Genomic DNA, 19,867 nt, shown 5'->3' with positions numbered 1-19,867 from the left:
GATTTATTTCATTTGTTTTGCTTAGTAAACGAAACGATGGGAATGCGCTCATGATGGGGGGGGGGGGGGGGGGGGGGGGACACCCCAAACCCTTTTTAGCTCACCTGAGCTGAAAGCTCAAGTGAGCTATTCTGATCACATTTTGTCCGTCGTCCGTCTGTCCGTCCGTCTGTCCGTCCGTCCGTCCGTCCGTCCGTCTGTAAACTTTTTACATTTTGAACTTCTTCTCTAAAACCGCTTATCCAATTTCAACCAAATTTGGCACAAAGCATCCTTATGGGATGGCGAATATAAATTGCAGAAATAAAAGTACGATCTGTATTCAAAGCGGAGAAAACCTTGAAACTGTAGAAAAAGGGGGGTGCATTTTTAAAAATCTTCTATTCAAGAACTACCGAGGCAAATTCAACGTAGTTTAGCATAAATTATCCTTATGGGAAGGAAAATATAAATTGCAAAAATTAAGGTCTAATTCAGTTTCAAGTCTTGAGTTATTACGAAAATAATGATAAAGGAAAGGCGTGTTTCAGCTTCGGTTCGGTTCGGCATCCGGTAAAATGGGTAGGCAAGACTTGGCCTGGTCAAAACAAAAGATTGGCAGTTATTAATCTGCCAATCTCATTAAAATTTCAGGATATTTGATGGACCAGTTATATTTGTATTCGCTGTAAATATTGCCGCAAAATAATGCGTATTTGGAATTGACGATTGCCGATCTACCCCGGCTTTTAATTTGCCACGGCCCGGGTTTGCATACCCATTTTACCAAGACTCGTATTCCATACTTCTAAAACGAGGTTCTTTGTTTAAAGCAGCCATGACATTATACGAAAAAGGGTCGATCTGACTATGATGAATTTGCTTGTTTATGCAACAGTTCGTGTATGAAGGGAAATTTTTGAAACATGCAAAATATATTGGTGCCGATTTTGTGAAGTAAATTGAGGCTAAATATTTCAATGCGTTGACAGATTTCACACATGACGTTGGTGTTAGCTAGGACTGATTTTCGTTTCGTATGCATTATTTATGCTTTGTATTTTAACCAGGGAACTCTCGTATTTCGTGATTTTTACGTATCAATTCAAACAGAGACTTCGGTAGATCAAACAGTTAACTCTTTACCTGCGCAAATTAAGCAAAATCTGATGTATCAAAAAAGTACTGAAATACAATTCATTCTATCGGTAATTCGGCATTATCTTTTGCGTAATGGTAGATTAATGCAATAGGTTTTGTTGAGATCGATGCTCGGCATTTTCTCGAGTTTATTCAGTTTAAATAGAGTTTGATATCGCTGAAGGAAATATGTAGGTATATATACATGTGTTACAGTGTATATATGATTCATTTCGAAAAAATAAATTGTGTTCTTTATTTGTTATAGTGCATGCATGTTTCTTGTGTTTAATTGTTTACAATTTCTATTTACTAACCATATTTGAGTGTTAAGCTTCGAATTATAAGCAATTAAGATACAGAGATTTGCTCACAATTCTATGTTTGTACACAGATCTTAAAAACTAAAGATTAAAAAAGTAAAAAATTTGTCAATATTTATTAAGAAAATTTTCAAAGTCTGTTCTTCCAGAAACCAATTTTAACAACTTATTGTATTGTAAACTTAACCTTTTTTCGTCATTATTACTCCTACTGTACATGTGATCCTTGACTGTGTTTGTGTACATTTGTATAAACTGATTTTGAACCTTAAATACCAATGAACTGGTCTTGAGTGAATTGAAAATCTTAGGCCATTCTTTTTTCCCATTTTTAATGGTGAATAGGAAATACCAAGTTAAAAATCTTAAGCTGAATGTAATAAAGTCATGTCAACAAAATATGACTCAAACCTAGGGAAACTGTGAGCTCTGTATCTTGCTTATAATTCTACGATTGACGCTGAAATTTTGGTTGAACATTAGAAATTCTATATGAATTAGAGTATGTTAAATACTTGAACAAAAAAATAAAAGAATGATATTCGGTATATACCTACTCTCTGGGGTCCTCTCATTATACAATAAATAATGTGAAATCTACATCAATTTTGATAGTTTTTCAGACACGAGTAAATAAAAACGACATCTTTAAAACAGTTTCCATAGTTTTGACACATTTCTGTTATGGGGATAAAATAATTATCGCTATTCCTAAGAAAATATCACAGCGGAAAATTATCCTGGTTTGTACGCGAGGTAAATAACAGTCATTTAATTATAATGGAAAAACAAATTAAATTTTTGAATGTTTTAATTTGAGGAATTGAGCACATTGAGGTACAATTTTCTTCTTCACATCTATACATGAAGGATTTTTTAAATAAAATACAATAACTACAGTGTATTATATATTTTTTTTAAATACAATAACAAGTAAGTAGTTGATGAAACAAATGTACCTATATGCTCTCATTTATTTTGATCGCTTTACAAAGTGTGTGTGTGTGGGGGGGGGGGGGGGGGGCAGAACGAAAATATAGGGAATTGGAAGTTAACAACTTAACAGTGTACCCCTGCCAAATGTTTAGTTTTATATCTTGCGTAGGATTTTCTTATTCTGGTAAAAAATAGTATTTCATGAAGGTACAATGTCAAAGATTACGTGTATGCAAAAATAATTGTAAAATTCGAATACTTGACAATATTTATTTTTTGTTATTCTACCGAGGGACCATATGGCACAATATCTTTTGAACGCCAATTGTTGCTCAGGTGAGCGATGTGGCCCCATGGGCCTCTTGTTTGAACATTAAAATTCATACTTACAATTTCACATGAAAAACCTGCCAGAAATAGACCTGTGACACCCCCCCCCCCCCCCAAAAAAAAACCCTTGAGTAAACATATTGAATATGAAGTATTCCTTGACCCCTCTCTCCAACCCCCCAACCCCCCCCCCCCTTAAAAAAATATACAATGTATATGGATATGCGCAAGGTACGCTCGGATGTTGTGACTTAAAGTGGCTTATTTGTAAGAGCATTTAGCAGACATTCATTAGTCGCACGGTTGGGTTTTAATTCTAACTTTTAGGGAAATTTTGTTGTCTTCAATCATATTTTTGTATAAACTAAAAGCCTAAATTTTTGTCCCTATTTAAAAATATATATATCTTGATATTTTTGTATAAACTAAAAGCCTTAAATTTTTGTCCCTATTTAAAAAAATATATATCTTGATATTTTTGTATAAACTAAAAGCCTTAAATTTTTGTCCCTGTTTAAAAATATATATATCTTGATTAGCTTTTGCAACAAGTGTCAAATTTATCAGCGTCACATTACTTGCTATGAAATAAGGAAAGTTAGCGATAGCGCTTGCATGTACATTTCTACCTACAACTTTGAATTGTTCCCACATATCTCTTATTTCAAGTGATTTAGTGTCCCCTCAAACACAATAAAGAACGCCAGTTCGGTATATTAATCCAAACTGGAAAATGCAAAAGTAAAATCTTAATTGGTATTGTTCGCGGGTTTTGGATATTTTGAAGAATTTGTTGCTGTTAATCAACCTTTGGTTGTATAGAATGAATATTTACATTTACCGAGTATGATTCCCTCTACTTTAGTTAATTCATAGCTCTAAAGAAACAGACAGACTGAAATCTACACGGCCCGTTTATCGATTGGTCGAAACCTGATGATGTCAGACTCAAATTCCCGTAGGAGACGATTTTGTTGTTTCTTTTAATCAACTAACGTACTGATGTATAGTATAACACTGATTTAGTTAATTTTACTTACTTTTTACAATAAATTTATTTATTTGTCAAAAGAAAGATGTAAATAAAAACAATAAGAAGCTTTTTTTGATGATTGGAACATAAGGATTATGAAGATAGCGATCATTGCAGAAAAAATAACATAATCCGCTGACGCGGGTTATATATTTTTTCAGCAATGTCGCTACCTTCATATCCCGCATGAATCGCCAAAGGAAACATTTTATGATTTAAACAAACCCTCTAAAATTGCTAAATACTAAATCATGGAAAGGTAATGGAATTATGCATATACATAAAGTATCCCCTTTTTTCTTAGCAAGACGGAATAGAAAGTCATTATCGCAGACACTCTCTGAGGAAGTACGGGTACATTTACCAATAAACTGAAGATAGTTCGATACAATCAATTTTTATTCTCGTATACAAGTAAAATGACAAAGGGAAAATAACTAATGAAAATATAATATATTTCTGATGCTGAGACAACATGGGTTAAAAGTTATCATAGAAATTGAAAATATATGTACAGATTTATAATAAGAATAAATTCACATGTACATGAACCAGCATGATTCATTGATAGAACGACCCACAATGCAATTGGGTATTTTCTTGTTCAAAAAGAGTTGTTACTACGTGCATCACCGTTAGACCACACTTTCTGCTGTTTGACTGTTCGGGGCGGAACTCGACTGACTATGTACTGAAGCATTGTTCCCTCGGTAAATCTTCATCCGAAGTCTGGTGTACATATGACGAAATGTCTGCTTGAATTTCTGGTTCATGAATCCGTAAATGATCGGGTTCAATGCTGAATTCGTGAACCCGATGACCTGAACGACAAGACTCACCAGACGGAAGTTCTCATAGGGTACGTAATGATAAAAGCGGTAAATATGAACGGCGAAGAATGGTAACCAGCTTAAGAGAAAGATGAGAACGATCACAATCAACATTCGTATGATGCTCTTCTTCTGCTTCAAGGATTTCTCCCAGTCATGGGAGTCCCCGATCGGTTTCCTGATCCACAACTGATGGGCGATCTTGCCGTAAGCAAACAACATTATTCCGATTGGTACACAGTAAAATACGGTGAATTGTACCAGAGTGTGGGCCTCTTCCAACGCTTTGGTCTCGTAGTGTTCCACACAAACCTCCACGAACGCCAATCCGGGAAGCTCGTTGATTACTTTCAGACGTTTCCCAATTCTTTGAATAACCAGGAATGGGGAGGACACTGCGAGTGCCAAGATCCAAATGGCGATCATAACCACCACCACGCGGGTGGTTTTCTTCAGGTACCGCATCTTTAGGGGATGACAAATGGCATAGTATCTGTAAAATGGACAGAATGCATGTTAGAAAGATTTTATTGTTGTGTACATAACCGTGCTACATTCATTGTAATGTATTGGAATGGATAGAAGGTATGTATGGTCATAAACGTTTTGCTGTGAATTGTATTGTAAATCGTGTTGGATTTATTTTTTAAAATATACTTGTATATGTATTATAGCTGGTAAACTTTTTTTTTATGTATATTGTATCGTAAATCGCGTTTGAGATATTTTTAAAAATATATATGTATTATAGCTGGTAAACTTTTACATTCATACATGTATTTTCAAGATGCACTATAGAGGAAGAAGAATTCCCTTTAACTCCTGATACCTATCATCATCACAAGTATCAAAACCTCTCATCTATTATGATTAATGAAGTCGGAAACTCCCCCCAAAATACTCTTCAGATTATCTCCCAATTATTATACGTGCGTTTGTGGGAGTAAACCATTCTCTGTGTTATTTCGATAACCACTATTCAACAGGTGAACTTTTTCCACCCATTCCGATGTTTAGATTAAAGATTTACCCGCGGACAGAACGGAAACTCAATTGTTTACCACCACGAGGCCAAGTTTTTAAAGTATTTGTTGAATTTAGGATCGGAACCTTCGTTACTTTTTCCGTATCTAATGATCCCAGCCAATTTTTTTTTTAGAATCGCAATTAAGTTCTTCAACTCTTTGCCCTTTTTAATTCATTTCAGTACGAGAGAATCGAACATAATTTATAAAAAAAAATTACGAACTGTCATCGGGCGATTATTATCTCTTAAAATGCTCAAAGTTATTGCCGGTTATTTTCCCCTCACGTATGCATTGTGTACGCCCTTTACTAAATCATTTAGTGAACATAAGTGAAAATTAAAAAAAAAAAGGGAGCAGAGTCCAGCTGTGGAACCTTTACATTTTTCTTCCACTATCAAGATGTCGGTACTGGTTTTTCGAGTTCATTGACGGCGCGAGATAACAATAAAGTATTACAGGCATTTCTAATCACCTCCTCCACGGCGCGATGCAACATCTTTGACGTTAATTTGAGCCCCCCTTCTTGAAGCACCCCGAAGGCAGGGGGACATAAAATATAAAAATCTGTACAGATATTAAAACTGATGCAACCAGTGTGGTAGTAATAAAGTTTGAAATTGTATTCAGGTTGAACAGGACACGCTATTGCTCCCCACTTGTTGACTGATAACGTAAACACTTTACACGTTTCATAAGACTCTAAAAACAGATGTGTGTAGTATCATATTGGTGACATACCATATCCTTTTGGTTATTTTAATAGATCAGACCCGACCATTATTAAGATAAGAAACCTGTAAATGCTGATTAGTATATCTTAGCCAAACGTCAATGTAGGTTCGCAAAGGTTGATTTTTTTTTTGTATGCAGTTGCTTATATAATCGAATCTTATCGAAATAGGCGATGAATCGGTTTTATGACATGCATATATTGTGATTTTGATTGTCTCGGATACTGTTAACATTAATGTTAATCTTAAATCCGCCCCTTTAATACATAAACTCCTATTTTACAGTTACCAGATGAGCACTATTAATCAAAACTTCAATTTTCAGGGTATTTTATTCTTTAAATTTAATCTATCAATGCCATGAAATTATGCTTATACATTTGGCAAATTTAAAATTTGAACAGTCAAACAAAAAATTCTGAGATATTGATCTTTATGATACTTGTATACCAAGCGAGGAATTAAAATTTAGGTCAAAATTTCTTGACTTATGTTTCCAAGTTTTTCTCAAAAACACTGCTTAGTCAACAAAACAGAACCCCTTTTTCAGAAGATAAAAATCAAGCCAAACTTTGCAATTGGGATTTAGAGCACAACACTTTGGCAAAGAATAATTTTTCGTTTTGCCGAATTTTACAAAAATCAAAATCCATATGACGGATAAAACCTTTTTAAAAAACTGTTAAATCTTCAGATACAGGTCTTCGTTCTGGGGAACAGACTGTTGGCATATATATACCAAATTTTTGTAAACTTTACCGGAAAAAAGGTACACCATATGAAAGAAAAACCTTCATACAGTCTGTACGGTGGTAGCTTACCGACTCCTTTTTTTACGTTTCCTCTTCCAATACCCTCTAGAGAGGGCTTATCGACCCGTGATTTAGTGATTTAACCTCCGCAGAATCAGGAATCCCCCTGCTTGTAGATTTTGTCTTATCTTTGCCACCCACCGATTTGACGACTTTTCAATTTCAACCAATTACACCGGCATTTGCTTACTATTAACTAGAATTTTGTTAGATTACATCGAATTGAACATCCTACATAACATAAAAAGATAAATTTTTCTATTTTTGATATATTGATCAGATGAACACGTTCAAATTTAGATGAATTAAATGCGTCACACACGCTAAAGCACTAAACGGGAGGATCTGAATGAAAAATAAAATTTGTTGTCAGTGCATATTAGAAAATTGGATGAAAAATAAGCATTTATTGCAGAAACTTCTACATGCATAAGATGCACATATATCAGAATCTGGTTTTTGATAATTCTTAGAGATTGAATTTGTGTGGCCAAGTCAGAACATTAACTAAACACTTTTCTATTTAGCAAAAATATTTTACGCATGTGACCCTATGACGTCACTCTGGGGATTACTGCTGTTCAGCTGCAACGATGCAGCCACCAGAAGTTAACGTAGTGCACGTGAATTGTGTTTGTTGATCAACGCAATTCTAGTAAATGTGTTATATTTCTAATTAGTCAATATTCAGTTCCTTAATTTTAATTAAATTACTTTCTTCTGTTGCCTGTTTCGTATGCATGGAATAAGATAAAGAAAGTTAAAAAGTTTAAAAGGTAGAACAGAAATGGTTTTGGCAATGTCTGATGGCGAGGGACATTTCGTTGAATGAATCATATCCTCTAACTTTATACATTAACTAATTTTATTAATTGATGCCTTTGTCATTTACATGGAAATATTCTCAAATGTCTGACCGATCTAGGTTTTGAAAGTTTGTTCATACTTCGAATTTCTTAGCATTGAAAGTTTCTAATTATCTCAGCTTACGTGCAGTGTAATTTTGCATTTTCTTAACGAACAGTCATGTGAATTTCTGACGCCAGTAAAAATTTAAAACAGTTTATCCAGTGGTTAGGTTTTCTAGTACAAATCCGGAACATCATGACTGAATGCACACATTCCAATGGTATGACTATTATTATCAATACATTTGATATTTATATCCCAACACATCAAAACTAATAACTTCTTTTATTTATAGATGTTTGTACAAGATTCCGTGGTTACCTTGCTGGAGAATCCGTTTTTTCACAAAACCCCCAGAGATGGTATCAAAGCAGATTTTTTAAAGTTTCAAATACACAAAAAGAAAGGTTTTGTGGCAACATTAAGTAAATCTGTGCTTATCTGTTTGGTTTTATTATTATTCTTTCAAAAATCTAAAATTGCTGAATTGATTTTTGGCTATTAGCTAAAGCCGGTACATTCTTTACGACCAAAAAGGTTAAAACTATGTATATTTTAAACTGCATCTTTCCGTAAGATTTGTGAAGAGGTTTTATATGAGTGAAAATTGCAATCGAAATATCAACAACGAGAAAATAAATTACAACGTTGATTTACAACAAAATGATATTGAATAATGATTTTTATGCGAAAACAATTTCAAATTGTCCTATTCATATTTTTAAAAAATGATATGCACAATGTCTATTTCATTATCTTCTTTTCACATATAATTTTATTTTTTCTCATTTTTAAATGTTTTAAAAGAGTTATTTTTACTGAATAAAAAACCCCCACATTTATTTTAACCAAAAAAAGATATTTTCGCAAATGAAATATTTTATCTTTATGGATTGGAAGTTTAAGAATATGTCTGTTTAAGAACAATTAAATTGCAATTTTGTTAGGATACTCTATATCATTTGAATTTACAAGAATATGATTGTTACATTAACATCAAAGATATCTTAACTAATCTAAAAGAATCTTTCTTGCAAGTCTTCAACTAGGTTTTGCCAAATCGTTTAGAGATAAAAGATTTTATTAATGACATTTTTAGAACAATAAAATGCATTTGTAGCTTTCAATGAACTTTGATTAAAAAAACTTACAGAAAAATAGACTTTTGTAATAAAAGAATGTTTACGAACTTACGGGGGTGTCAATTTGATTGAATGAGATTCTCGATCCGCTCCTTATTTTTTTTTATAGAAGTAAGGAGCGGATCGAGGATCTGATTTTAATCAGATTGGTGAGAATGTAAAAGATGGAACATTGAATAACCTCTACTAAGAATGATTTATACTCATATTTATGCATTATTTAAAGTTAAAATGAGAAAACATGATGATAAAAATATATATTTATTTTTAAGCAACCACAATATTGTATCACTGTTCACACTTTTATGTATACTTCTTTTAAAATTAACAATATCTAGATCAAGATAAGGGGATCACCTTTTAAAATAACAAACGTGAATGCTTGATATCTTCCAACTAGAAAACATTGTTATCAAATTTAAAGCTTAAAATGCTTTTTATGTACGTACCAGGTATATGACTGTAAAATTAAATTACTACTATGAATAGAAATAGTAAAAAACAAAAACAAATTAATAACCAATGTTTGCAATTAAAGGCATATACGAAGACCAATCTATAAGGGACTGCATGTTCAACAGATAGATCAAAATGAGCATCTTATATGTGCATATACAAAGCTTTTTTTTTTATCTTATTAATCCTCCTGGCAAGAATTGGTGAAACATTGACTGGCAGTCCCCCTATCTCTTCCATTAATATCTGTTTCGATACGGTCCTTCACTACATGTAATCAAAGGTTAAAAGAGTAGGTTTTTGTCATATAATGACGAGTGCATCACAGTTACAGAATGCTTGACCTTTAGGGGAAACCCAATATAATAAAGTTAAACCATTTGAGAACAAATATATGGATCTGGCCCAAAAGAATGCTTCATCATTTGATAAAAAAAAAAGAACACTATATATAGTGTCTGGTCATAAAGCATGTTTGACCAATGTGGGATACATTTTATATAAAGTCTTGTCTGACTTACGAAAATAGCCATAAGAAAATGTTAATACTATACCTTTCTAGAGCTACAGCCGTCAAGGTCATGATGCTGGCGATGACATTAACACTCGTGGCAAAGGACACAAACTTACAGAGGATCTCCCCGTGCGTCCATTCTCCATTAAAGTTATATAGTAAACCAAGAGGAATATTGAACCCGGAAATAAAAATGTCACTGATGGCGAGGCTGATCAGAAACATGTTGGTCACGTTTCGTAGAGACTTGTTACCCAGGATGACAAAAATGACCAGAGTGTTTCCAGAGAGTGCAAAGAGCATAATAATGGAATACACCACAGTAAAAATTATCTTGATATGTCCAGGAACTGGTGGTGGGATAAAGTGATCTGGATGAGGTGTAAAATAATCCGAATTATTATCCGGAAGATAATAGTCGTACATGTTGTAGTATGTTGAGTAATTCATCATGCCTGGCTGCAAATCCATAAGGAATAGTTAAAACAACTCTACAGGTCGGAAGTCTGAAGTCTTGATGTTAAAGGCTCGCTCTCCAAGAGTCGTCTGGCAAAATTATGCGATTTTTATAGAAAAAAATAATACGGCAGATGTATATTATCTGGTCTCATCTAAATTATTGGTAGAGGAGTAACCGATCTGTTTACACATGAAACTTTGTTGCTTGCCGAATCTATCTACGGTTACTTCCCATTCTGATAACCACTCCTATCAATGCTAACCTCGCTATCACATACGCGCAAAAAAATCCCCTCAGCAGTGTCGTGCAAGAATTCCTTATAGACGAAACCAGTCATTTTCAAAAATTTGAGAATAAAAAGATGAGACACTCTATGAGTTTTGACGCGAGATTAGCGCAAATCACGAGACTAAAACAGAACTGTGTGTGATAACGGCCAAGTAAATACCGTTAATAAGCTAGTTTCCGCTAACTATCAGCGACTGATGTCAGATAGTTCGGGGTCGTGTGGATTGTTTAAAGTCTATTAGGAAAGCTGTTTGGATTCGGCAATGGGTAATTGAAATATTTCAAAACGGAGAGAGAGAGTCGTTGTAATACTTCAGATTTGTTATTCAAAAATATTCAGTGACCCTTGAGCAATTTCTGTTCTTTTAGAAAAAGAATTAAAGAAAATTAATTGATTTCACATTTTTTTTTTAGCATTGAAGTTAAATATATATAATAAGCATTTATTGAAGTTATGGCATATGCCAATAATTTTTTGGAAATGTTGCAACCACATCAAAGTATTGAAAAAAAGATAGAGAAAGAGAATTAAAAACAATGCTTTGGCAGTCATAATGTGATTAGTCCAAGGCATCAACAGCATATAGTAGAAAAAAATAAAAACGTTTGTCACAGTGACATAATCATGAAGACCACATGCACATATTACATGTATCATTTATTAACTATTTAATTTAGACTTTTCATCGTCAAATTGAAATACACGTCAGTTTTAAAGACGTAATATTCTGTTCATAAATTGCTCATTTACGTCGATAATTACGACCCATCACCATTTCTTTCTCATGGAATGCAGGACAAAATGTGAAACAAAAGAGAAGAAGAGAAAGTCTATCACAACAGGAGAACAAAAAGAAACCAGATGAACGCATAAAAAAAACTTGATTGCAGTAAAACCGGTATTTAGCGATTAATGTAAGCATATGATTTATCAGCAATACTCAGGGCTATGGGAGGGATTCTGGAAGAGGTAATTATTATTTAATTGCAGATGTTTCTAAGCGAACACCCTCAAATGCTTAACCACACTCTCGACAGTCTCATCATTAGATCTAAACATCTGTCCACACTAATGATTGGGCAATGAAACAAAATGTATTCAGTGGCGTAGCTAGACCAGAATCGAAGTGCATGCTTAAAATGCCAGTGGGTCCAGGACGAAGCCTGGTGGGGGCCCAGGGGGCGAAGGCCCCGGAAGCTCATGAATTCTGACGACTTTTAACTTTAACAATCATCACAGAAATTGAAAGGAATGCTCACTATTTCAGCATTTTTAGGCACTTAAAATTGTTTTGGTTATAGTTTAGGCATAAAATCATATACTTATTAAAAGCTTTTTTAAAGAAGAAAAAACTTTTTACGCTTGTTTTTGACCCACTCAAAGCTTTTATTCTTTTGAAAGTTCATTTTCACCTAGTTTATGCTAATGAATATCTCAATAAAGCTGTGATATTCTATTGGGGGGATTTAAAATGATGTGCTTTATAAGGTACATGAATTGTGTACTGTTATTTAACAATTATGATACTGTAAGACCACAATGCGTGTCTATATTTGGTATTTAAGACGTCTTTGTTTAGCATTGATTCCGGATAAAGTAGGACCGGTTGACGGAAACCGTTGAAGAGATAACTAACTATGGACCTTAATACTTGAATTCTTTTTTTTTCTTTCTTTATTTTTTTACTGAGTTTCTTCCTTTTTCCCCCAAATGATGTGCATGCTCAGGCATATAAGCATACATGGTAGCTACGCCACTGGTATTTTACGAAATGCACATGCCTTGGAGAGAGAACAAAGTTCAAGGCGTTTGTTTAAACTAGGTACAAAGATGAGAATATGCCGGGGGGGGGGGGGGGTGTGTAAAGGCTGAAGATTTATCGAAAACATCATTTTATTTTAACACTTTATTTGATGTTGAATTATTGTCACTCCTTGTATTTAAGTTTTTACATCGCCATGTTCTTTTATTAAAAGTGATGAACAGTTGAATCCGATTTATATCATTTTTTTTCAGTTACAGCACAGTAAGGGTTTTGAGGTCGCCGGGAAGTGGTTCTTCACGATGTAGAAGACTCTAATCTGACTTGATTTAAATAGGTTCCTGGGGGGAAAATACGCGCTTTTGATTTTCTCAATGTGGCCAAAGAATGCAGTTGCATCATCTTTCTAGTTAACAGGAATAGTTGCCTCATTACCATTAACAGTTGCATCATCTTTTTAAAAAATTTACATTGATCGCGCCTGCTTAATTTCAATGCGTTCATTTTGATTCATAATATCTAATTAAAGCAATTTATTATAACTTACATGTCAAATTGAAGTTTATTGATTATTTCAGTGGGAAGCGTTTAAAATATTAATTTGTACATTACTTCCTTACGCACGTTGGAGAGACTAAAATTGGATTGTACTGTTACAGATTGTAAACGCGACACGTGTATTTTTTTCTTCCCCAAGACGCATCTCGGGAATGAACAGTAGTTTTACGCACAATTTTACACCCTACGCATTCAATACAAAATGTCACTTTGATTTGCAATTGAAATTAGAATTTACTGTGTATTTGCTCATGTTTCTCAGCAGTTCTTTATAAAAATCTTGAAACGGCAAGTTTCTCTAAAGAAAGCATATTTTGATTCTTGTGAAACCCTCAACAAATGTATATAAGTGGCAAAGGGGGGGGGGGGGTGATGAGGGACGATGTGACAGCGAATGACCCTAAAGTGTGTTTAATGGGTAGATAATAAGTGAGACCTAAACGTCTTTAATTTGACATACGTGATTCAAAGACACTTCCAAGTTCAGCAGAAAAGCCATAGACGAATAATTATATGATTGATAATTCCCGTTTCTGGAGGTCTAATGATATACAATGCAACTCTTTTCTGTCCGCCAGCAACCGTGGAGTGATCCGAGGAGATTGATGTAGGGGGTCATTGAAGAGAAAGTGGTTCGAACTTAATCATGGCAGTCCAAATAGACTTTTTGTAAAAAAAAAAAGAGACAATATTTGGTTAAGTCTAAACTCTGCCCCCTTTTTATACAACTTTTAAAAATCCTATTATATTATGCACTGTCAGATGTTGTAATAATATATAAAACAATTATTTATTTACATTTGAGGATATGTTTCCTTACATGAACCTATAGAATAGCGAAAACGTTCAATTCTGTATGAACTTTTTTCATAACGTCAAAATGGTCATAGCACGCGCGTATCGCTTGTCGCTTGGATTATTGTAAACCTAAAATCTTGGTAATTTTAACAATTCTGATCAAACGTAAATATAATTAATAAACAGCAATGTTTAAAAGTTTACCGGGATATGAACTTGGTTGGTACGTGATCAATTCTCCTGAGAAGCCCTTTGGGTTTCACAGGATGTGACCAACCAAGTTCATATCCCGGTGAACTTTTATTAACTTAATTTGCTGTTTATTTCTTATAGAAGTTTGAGAACATCGTTCATTCCTAGTTTTTTCATGACGTCACTAAATGGGCCATTTCCCACCCTTTCTCAGGAAATGCAAAATTATCATTTTGTCTTACTATAGGAAGGTTATTAACATTAAAGTTCATTAAAATCATTTATTCATTATCAGGCAACGCCAATCATATACCACTACATTGCTTACAACAGAGTAAAATTCGATACCTTTTGGAAAAAAAACCCTCCCAAAACCTAAAACAAAACCACACCTAGGTGGGAAAAAATATCAAGGAAGGATGCGAACAAAGAAGATCTGTGGCAATTAAAACTGATAGAAGATAAAACTTTGACAGAAATCAGTCCTTGTACCACTGTTAATTGACCGATTGGTGAATTCTTCTGCTGTTGCGAAACTCGCGGAGCTTATCAAGAATATCTCCGCATTATTAGTTTTATCTAGAGCTCAAACCCGTCCATTAAATTGTTCTCAGCCGTTTTGTCTTAGATGATTGATGTGATGTTGATATTGCTGTCATTAACATCACCGGCAAAGTTGTAAATTCAAATGTTTTGTTGAATCTGTTTTGTTAAAGGTTGTATTAAAGAAAAAAAGGAAAAAGGAAAAATCAAATTTCTCGAATTAGAAGCTCAGTTAAATAAAAAAATCTTACGATAAGGTAATGGTATGAATAAAAAAATCCTTTTTATTTTTCAACACACTGATGTTCTTTTTGTTGAATTTGATGCATTGTTTTCTACGTGCACGTGCCTCTTCATCGCTTGGAAAATAGTCAGGGCGCAATAGGATAAAAACAACAACCAAGAAAGCAACCTTTAACTTACCTCATCTATCTATAAACCTTTGTCATAGTTTTTAACATTCTAGAAAAATGCATTGAGCAAGAAAGAAACAAAGGAACAAGAATATAAACATGCCCCGGTCAAGGTAATTGGCGAATAAATGCAAACTTAATGAAATAGTTAATTGGTGCTTCCTTGAGAAGAAACAATTTTATTGCTGTGAATGATAGATATTGTACCAGATTCCTTGGAAATTGTTTACATTGAAGACATGTGTTTTTTCTTGTTTTTCAAAGAGTATTTATTTAGCTTTGTGAATGAAACTGTGGCCTAGCATTCCCAAAATGCTTGTACATGTAGTACACAAGAGAGTTTTGTAGATCAAGGTCGAAACAGCTTAATCCGGTTTGATACGGTGATAATCTTTTTAGAATTAATTTCGAGTCTCTGGAGCTAAAAAATATTTTTAAAACAGAACCCACAGAAACTAAAGTCTAGACCTATCATTATTACTAATTACTCGCCCTAATATAATTACAGTGTATATGTGAAGTTTAAAAAAACCCAGTTATAAATTATAAAAAAAAAACAATTCAGTCCCATTATATTTTTTTCCAAGCCTCTTATCCATGTTTGCAAAGAGATTACTGGTATGTGCACGTGCTTTGTTTTCCCTCAAAACCATGCAATCAATCTGATATATACTATTTAAAATCAAGATTGCATCATATTTTTAAAAAACGAAAAAAAAAAGATTTATCTTGTCAAGATTGTTTCTTTATTCAAGATAATAATCCACAGGATTCAAATTGTGAATGTTCAGATAATGTTAGTATTTACACAAATTTACTGCGCGAAATCAACATGAAACCAACACATAGCAACAATATGAATTGTTGCTGATGACATGTAAACAAGATGGAATGAAATACCATATATATATATATATATATATATATATACATATATATATATATATATATATATATATATATATATATATATATATATATATATATATATATATATATATAGAGGCACTGAATCGGGATCCCAGGGACTATCATAATCTATAACAGAACTAGTGGAAAGTTAAAAGGTACATTCATAATTACTATTTACTAGCAAGTTTTTTTTTCTGGAAGTTAAAATGAACTTTTATCGTTTTAGTCAAAAGTATTATTTGGGTACTGGCCCTGGGGCCATAAAACTTAGACGAGCTTACTTTTGATCTAAGTCTCACTTTTACAAAAGGAACATATAGTGGAAAAGTGAGACTGAGATCAAAAGTGAGCTCGTCTAAGTTTTATGGCCCCGGGGCCTGGTATCATTTTCTGTGACCTGAATAAGACACCATACAATGCTATCGAATAAGTCATACACACAGAACTTTTCCAACGCCGATTGACGTAACATGAGTTGTAAAATTTTGATACTAGCAACTAATCTATCCTTTTTCTCTTTAAATGTAGATAAATTAATTAATAATAATCTCTTCCCGGATTAATGAAAGGTTTAGTTTTGACTTTTCTTATCAACTATGTCAGAAAGTCAGAAATCCCATATCACTGCACGCCCGGGACTAATCAAGCTAAGATTCCCACAAAACGGGAATTTTGACCATAAGCACGTTTTTCAGATATAAGAAATATTAATTTTTTTGTATTTCTTTCATTTTGATTTCCACCCTGATTAGCATCAGTCATATATTTCATAAAACTACAGATAACAGGCTTAAAAAATTATTTACATTCAACAGATAGATCGAGAGAATTAATCATTCTCTTAAAAAACCCCTCATGCAATCTTTCTTTCTTTTTTCCCCCTACTAAGATGTGTAAATGCAGAAGACTTTCGAGAAAAAATTAAATAAATAGCTTTTGGATCTGTAAATAAAAGAGTCGCTTTCTTGTGAAAGAATTTATCTTAATGTTATGTCAGAAAACTGATTTGTGTCAAAGTACTCAATTAATATCTGAATTTATTATAGTGTACTGATATCTCTCTGCGGAGCAGTGGTGACGTGGGGAATTGATAGCGAGCAAATCGGCGTCTCTAGATATCGCACGTAAAAGATTGATGTATACCACGAATTTATATGATAAATTTATAACGATATGTGTGTACGCTCTCCGCCGTATCTTTATGCACGACTTATATTCCTTCCTGCTAATTGTCAAATCACGCATGCCGAATATCAGAAAATTCCGAAAATTTGACTTTATACCCTCACCGCAGTGTGGCGCTGTCTCCAGCGAATATTCAAGAAGACCTCAGTTTGTATAGAGGAGTTGGAAATGGTTGTATTGTTAGAATCCTTCAGTAGGTTAATTATTCTGAAATATTAAGATGAAATTAGTTTGTTTTCGAAGAGCTTTATGGTTACCCTTTAAGCCTTAGCTGTTTAGTAAAATAATTTATATTCTAAGGTCATGTTTATGTCATACTATGTAAAAATACTTTAGGTGGTGGCCATATAGTTTCAGATGACCAAAATATTGTAAATATTGTATATACAAAATATTGTAAATTCTACATTATAAGAAAAATTACTTTACATTCACAAATATTCTTAATATTTATAAAGAAATTTTTTTGTGCATAAGAATATTTTCAAAGTGTTACCATGGTAAACATACAGCACTTCTCAAATAATGTTTTTTTTTGGATTTATGCAAACATTATAATTAATTTATATTTTAGATCTTGCTGCGATTTTGCAACAATGACAATACACGTTAGAATTGAAGACCTTTAGTGTTATGCCAAGTAAGAAAATTACGAAAACATATATTTCAAGATATCTTTTGTGAAAAATTTTATTCATATCTGTTACTTTATATTTCAAATTTAAGTAATTGGGATGACCTGTCTTCAACTTTCGTCGTTCAAAATCAGTTAAGGCTGACTTTAAGCAAAAGGAATGGAGGTTGCTATGAAGTTTTCAGTTCAGCTCATTTATTCTCAAAACCATGTAAATAGTACAAGAGGTACATCATATATGTAACATATTTTTACATATATTCAAAGCGCTAGCTCATATGATACTGCATATGGATAACAAATCTCATGAATTTTGGTAATGCAAATACATAGTTATTTTATAAACAAAAAGTTGTTATTCGTCAATAGATTACAGAACTTAATAATATTTGGTTGGACATAGTATTTTCTTGCAAAAAAATCTTTCCTTATTTCATTGCATTCTTACAGTTAGTGAAATCCGTCCCCGATTTGGTTATTATTTACACAGATTGCCGATTCGAATTCTTTCGTGATGTAAATTATTCCGGCGACCAACCTCTATCGGATGACGATGGTTATTTGTTCTAAATTTCACAAGAATATTTCTAAATTTTTAAAAAACAAACAAACAAACAAAAAGATATATGATATTTAAACAAAACAAACTTCGTTTTGAAAATTCTGGAACTAATTCAAAAATATAGAATTCCCCCATGATCAAGTACATGTAAGGGTTGTTACACGGCTCGACGAGGGCGCGTGTTGCGCGTCCGAGGCAACCGTGCTACAATCATTTTGTCGCATGGTCTTTGTTTCTCGATTAAATGATAGGACTTAATAGGGTTTGATTGCTAGGGACTGTAATTAGATAAACAGTTATAATGTTCTGAGATATATTCACTCTGGTTAAAGTTTAAAGTGATAACAAAAATGGCAGAGAGCAATGGTTTTCTTTCCGGGTTTTTAACATACTTTGAAGAATACAAGAAAGAACACCAAGTGGGGTATTGCTACCTAGGACAAGTGGGTCCGTGATATGTCCTCTCAAAGTTCTCTAACCCTAACCATAACCCTGAGCTTAAATACACAATGATTGGTCCGAAGATTAATAAATTAACACTTCCCATTCAAAACGGCACATGCAGGTATCAGTGATATACCTCAGACAGTTAAATGGAAATTTGTGGTTATCATAATTGGACCATGCGACAATGACAAGTATTTTTGAAAATGCTTTCTGAAAATAAAATGTATTATAGATCTGAAAAAGCTACATAGAGGAGGGCTCTGTTACAACGCACTTTGAAAAATTACGCATTTTGAAAAAAATTTTCAAAGTGCGTTAATTTTGGGACCAAATCAACGCACTTTGAAAAAAAATATATTTTTTTAAAGTGCGTTGATATCGTTGATATTAATGCACTTTGAAAAAAAATGTTCATGGTTTAGTGAAAATAGTTGATAGTTTTATATACAATAAATGATGGTTTTAACCTTGTTTAGCTTAATGAGATATACACAGAAAATTCGGGAGGTTTGAATTTTCCAATATGACATAAGCTTCATCGCTTAGCAACTGCATTTTCCTTTTTTGGCTATGCAGCAAATTTACCTCTTATCTAGTATTTTGGGCTATGCCCAAATGAATATGATTTATATAGATATGAATAATGGAGATCAATGTATAATATATTTCAACTGGCTTATTGCAAATATGATGTGAAAAAAGGATACCTTAGTTCTGTTTATCAAAAACAATTATGATCGTTTAGAAGATCAGTGTGAGAAAATTAACCCACATCCTAATGCTTGTTTTTAAGTTTATTATAATCTAATGTTCGTTAATGTTAATATTCTTTTATTGAAATGATTTATTTGATTAGAACACGAAAAAAGGGTTACTGTTGAAACACATAGATTCTTTAACATACTAATGGAGAAATTATTGTTCGACCAGCTCGTTTTTTCAATAACAT

At 33.2% G+C, this 19,867-nt stretch overlaps 1 protein-coding gene across 1 annotated transcript; it reads right to left on the bottom strand.

The window, feature by feature from the left end:
- Positions 1 to 4,122: 4,122 nt before the first annotated feature.
- Positions 4,123 to 11,062, bottom strand: LOC128167804 (QRFP-like peptide receptor). Its single transcript, XM_052833722.1, has 2 exons — positions 10,204 to 11,062; positions 4,123 to 5,064 (listed from the first exon to the last, which is right to left on the bottom strand). Exons 1-2 carry the CDS (start codon positions 10,632 to 10,634, stop codon positions 4,377 to 4,379), a joined length of 1,119 nt encoding a protein of 372 aa, XP_052689682.1. The 5' UTR covers positions 10,635 to 11,062; the 3' UTR covers positions 4,123 to 4,376.
- Positions 11,063 to 19,867: the final 8,805 nt, after the last annotated feature.

This window comes from Crassostrea angulata, chromosome 10 (genome assembly GCF_025612915.1).
Source record: "Crassostrea angulata isolate pt1a10 chromosome 10, ASM2561291v2, whole genome shotgun sequence".
In the NCBI taxonomy this organism is placed as follows: domain Eukaryota; kingdom Metazoa; phylum Mollusca; class Bivalvia; order Ostreida; family Ostreidae; genus Magallana; species Magallana angulata.
Note: the sequence above shows the minus strand (reverse complement) of the source record. Positions and strands in the feature narration are given on the sequence as shown.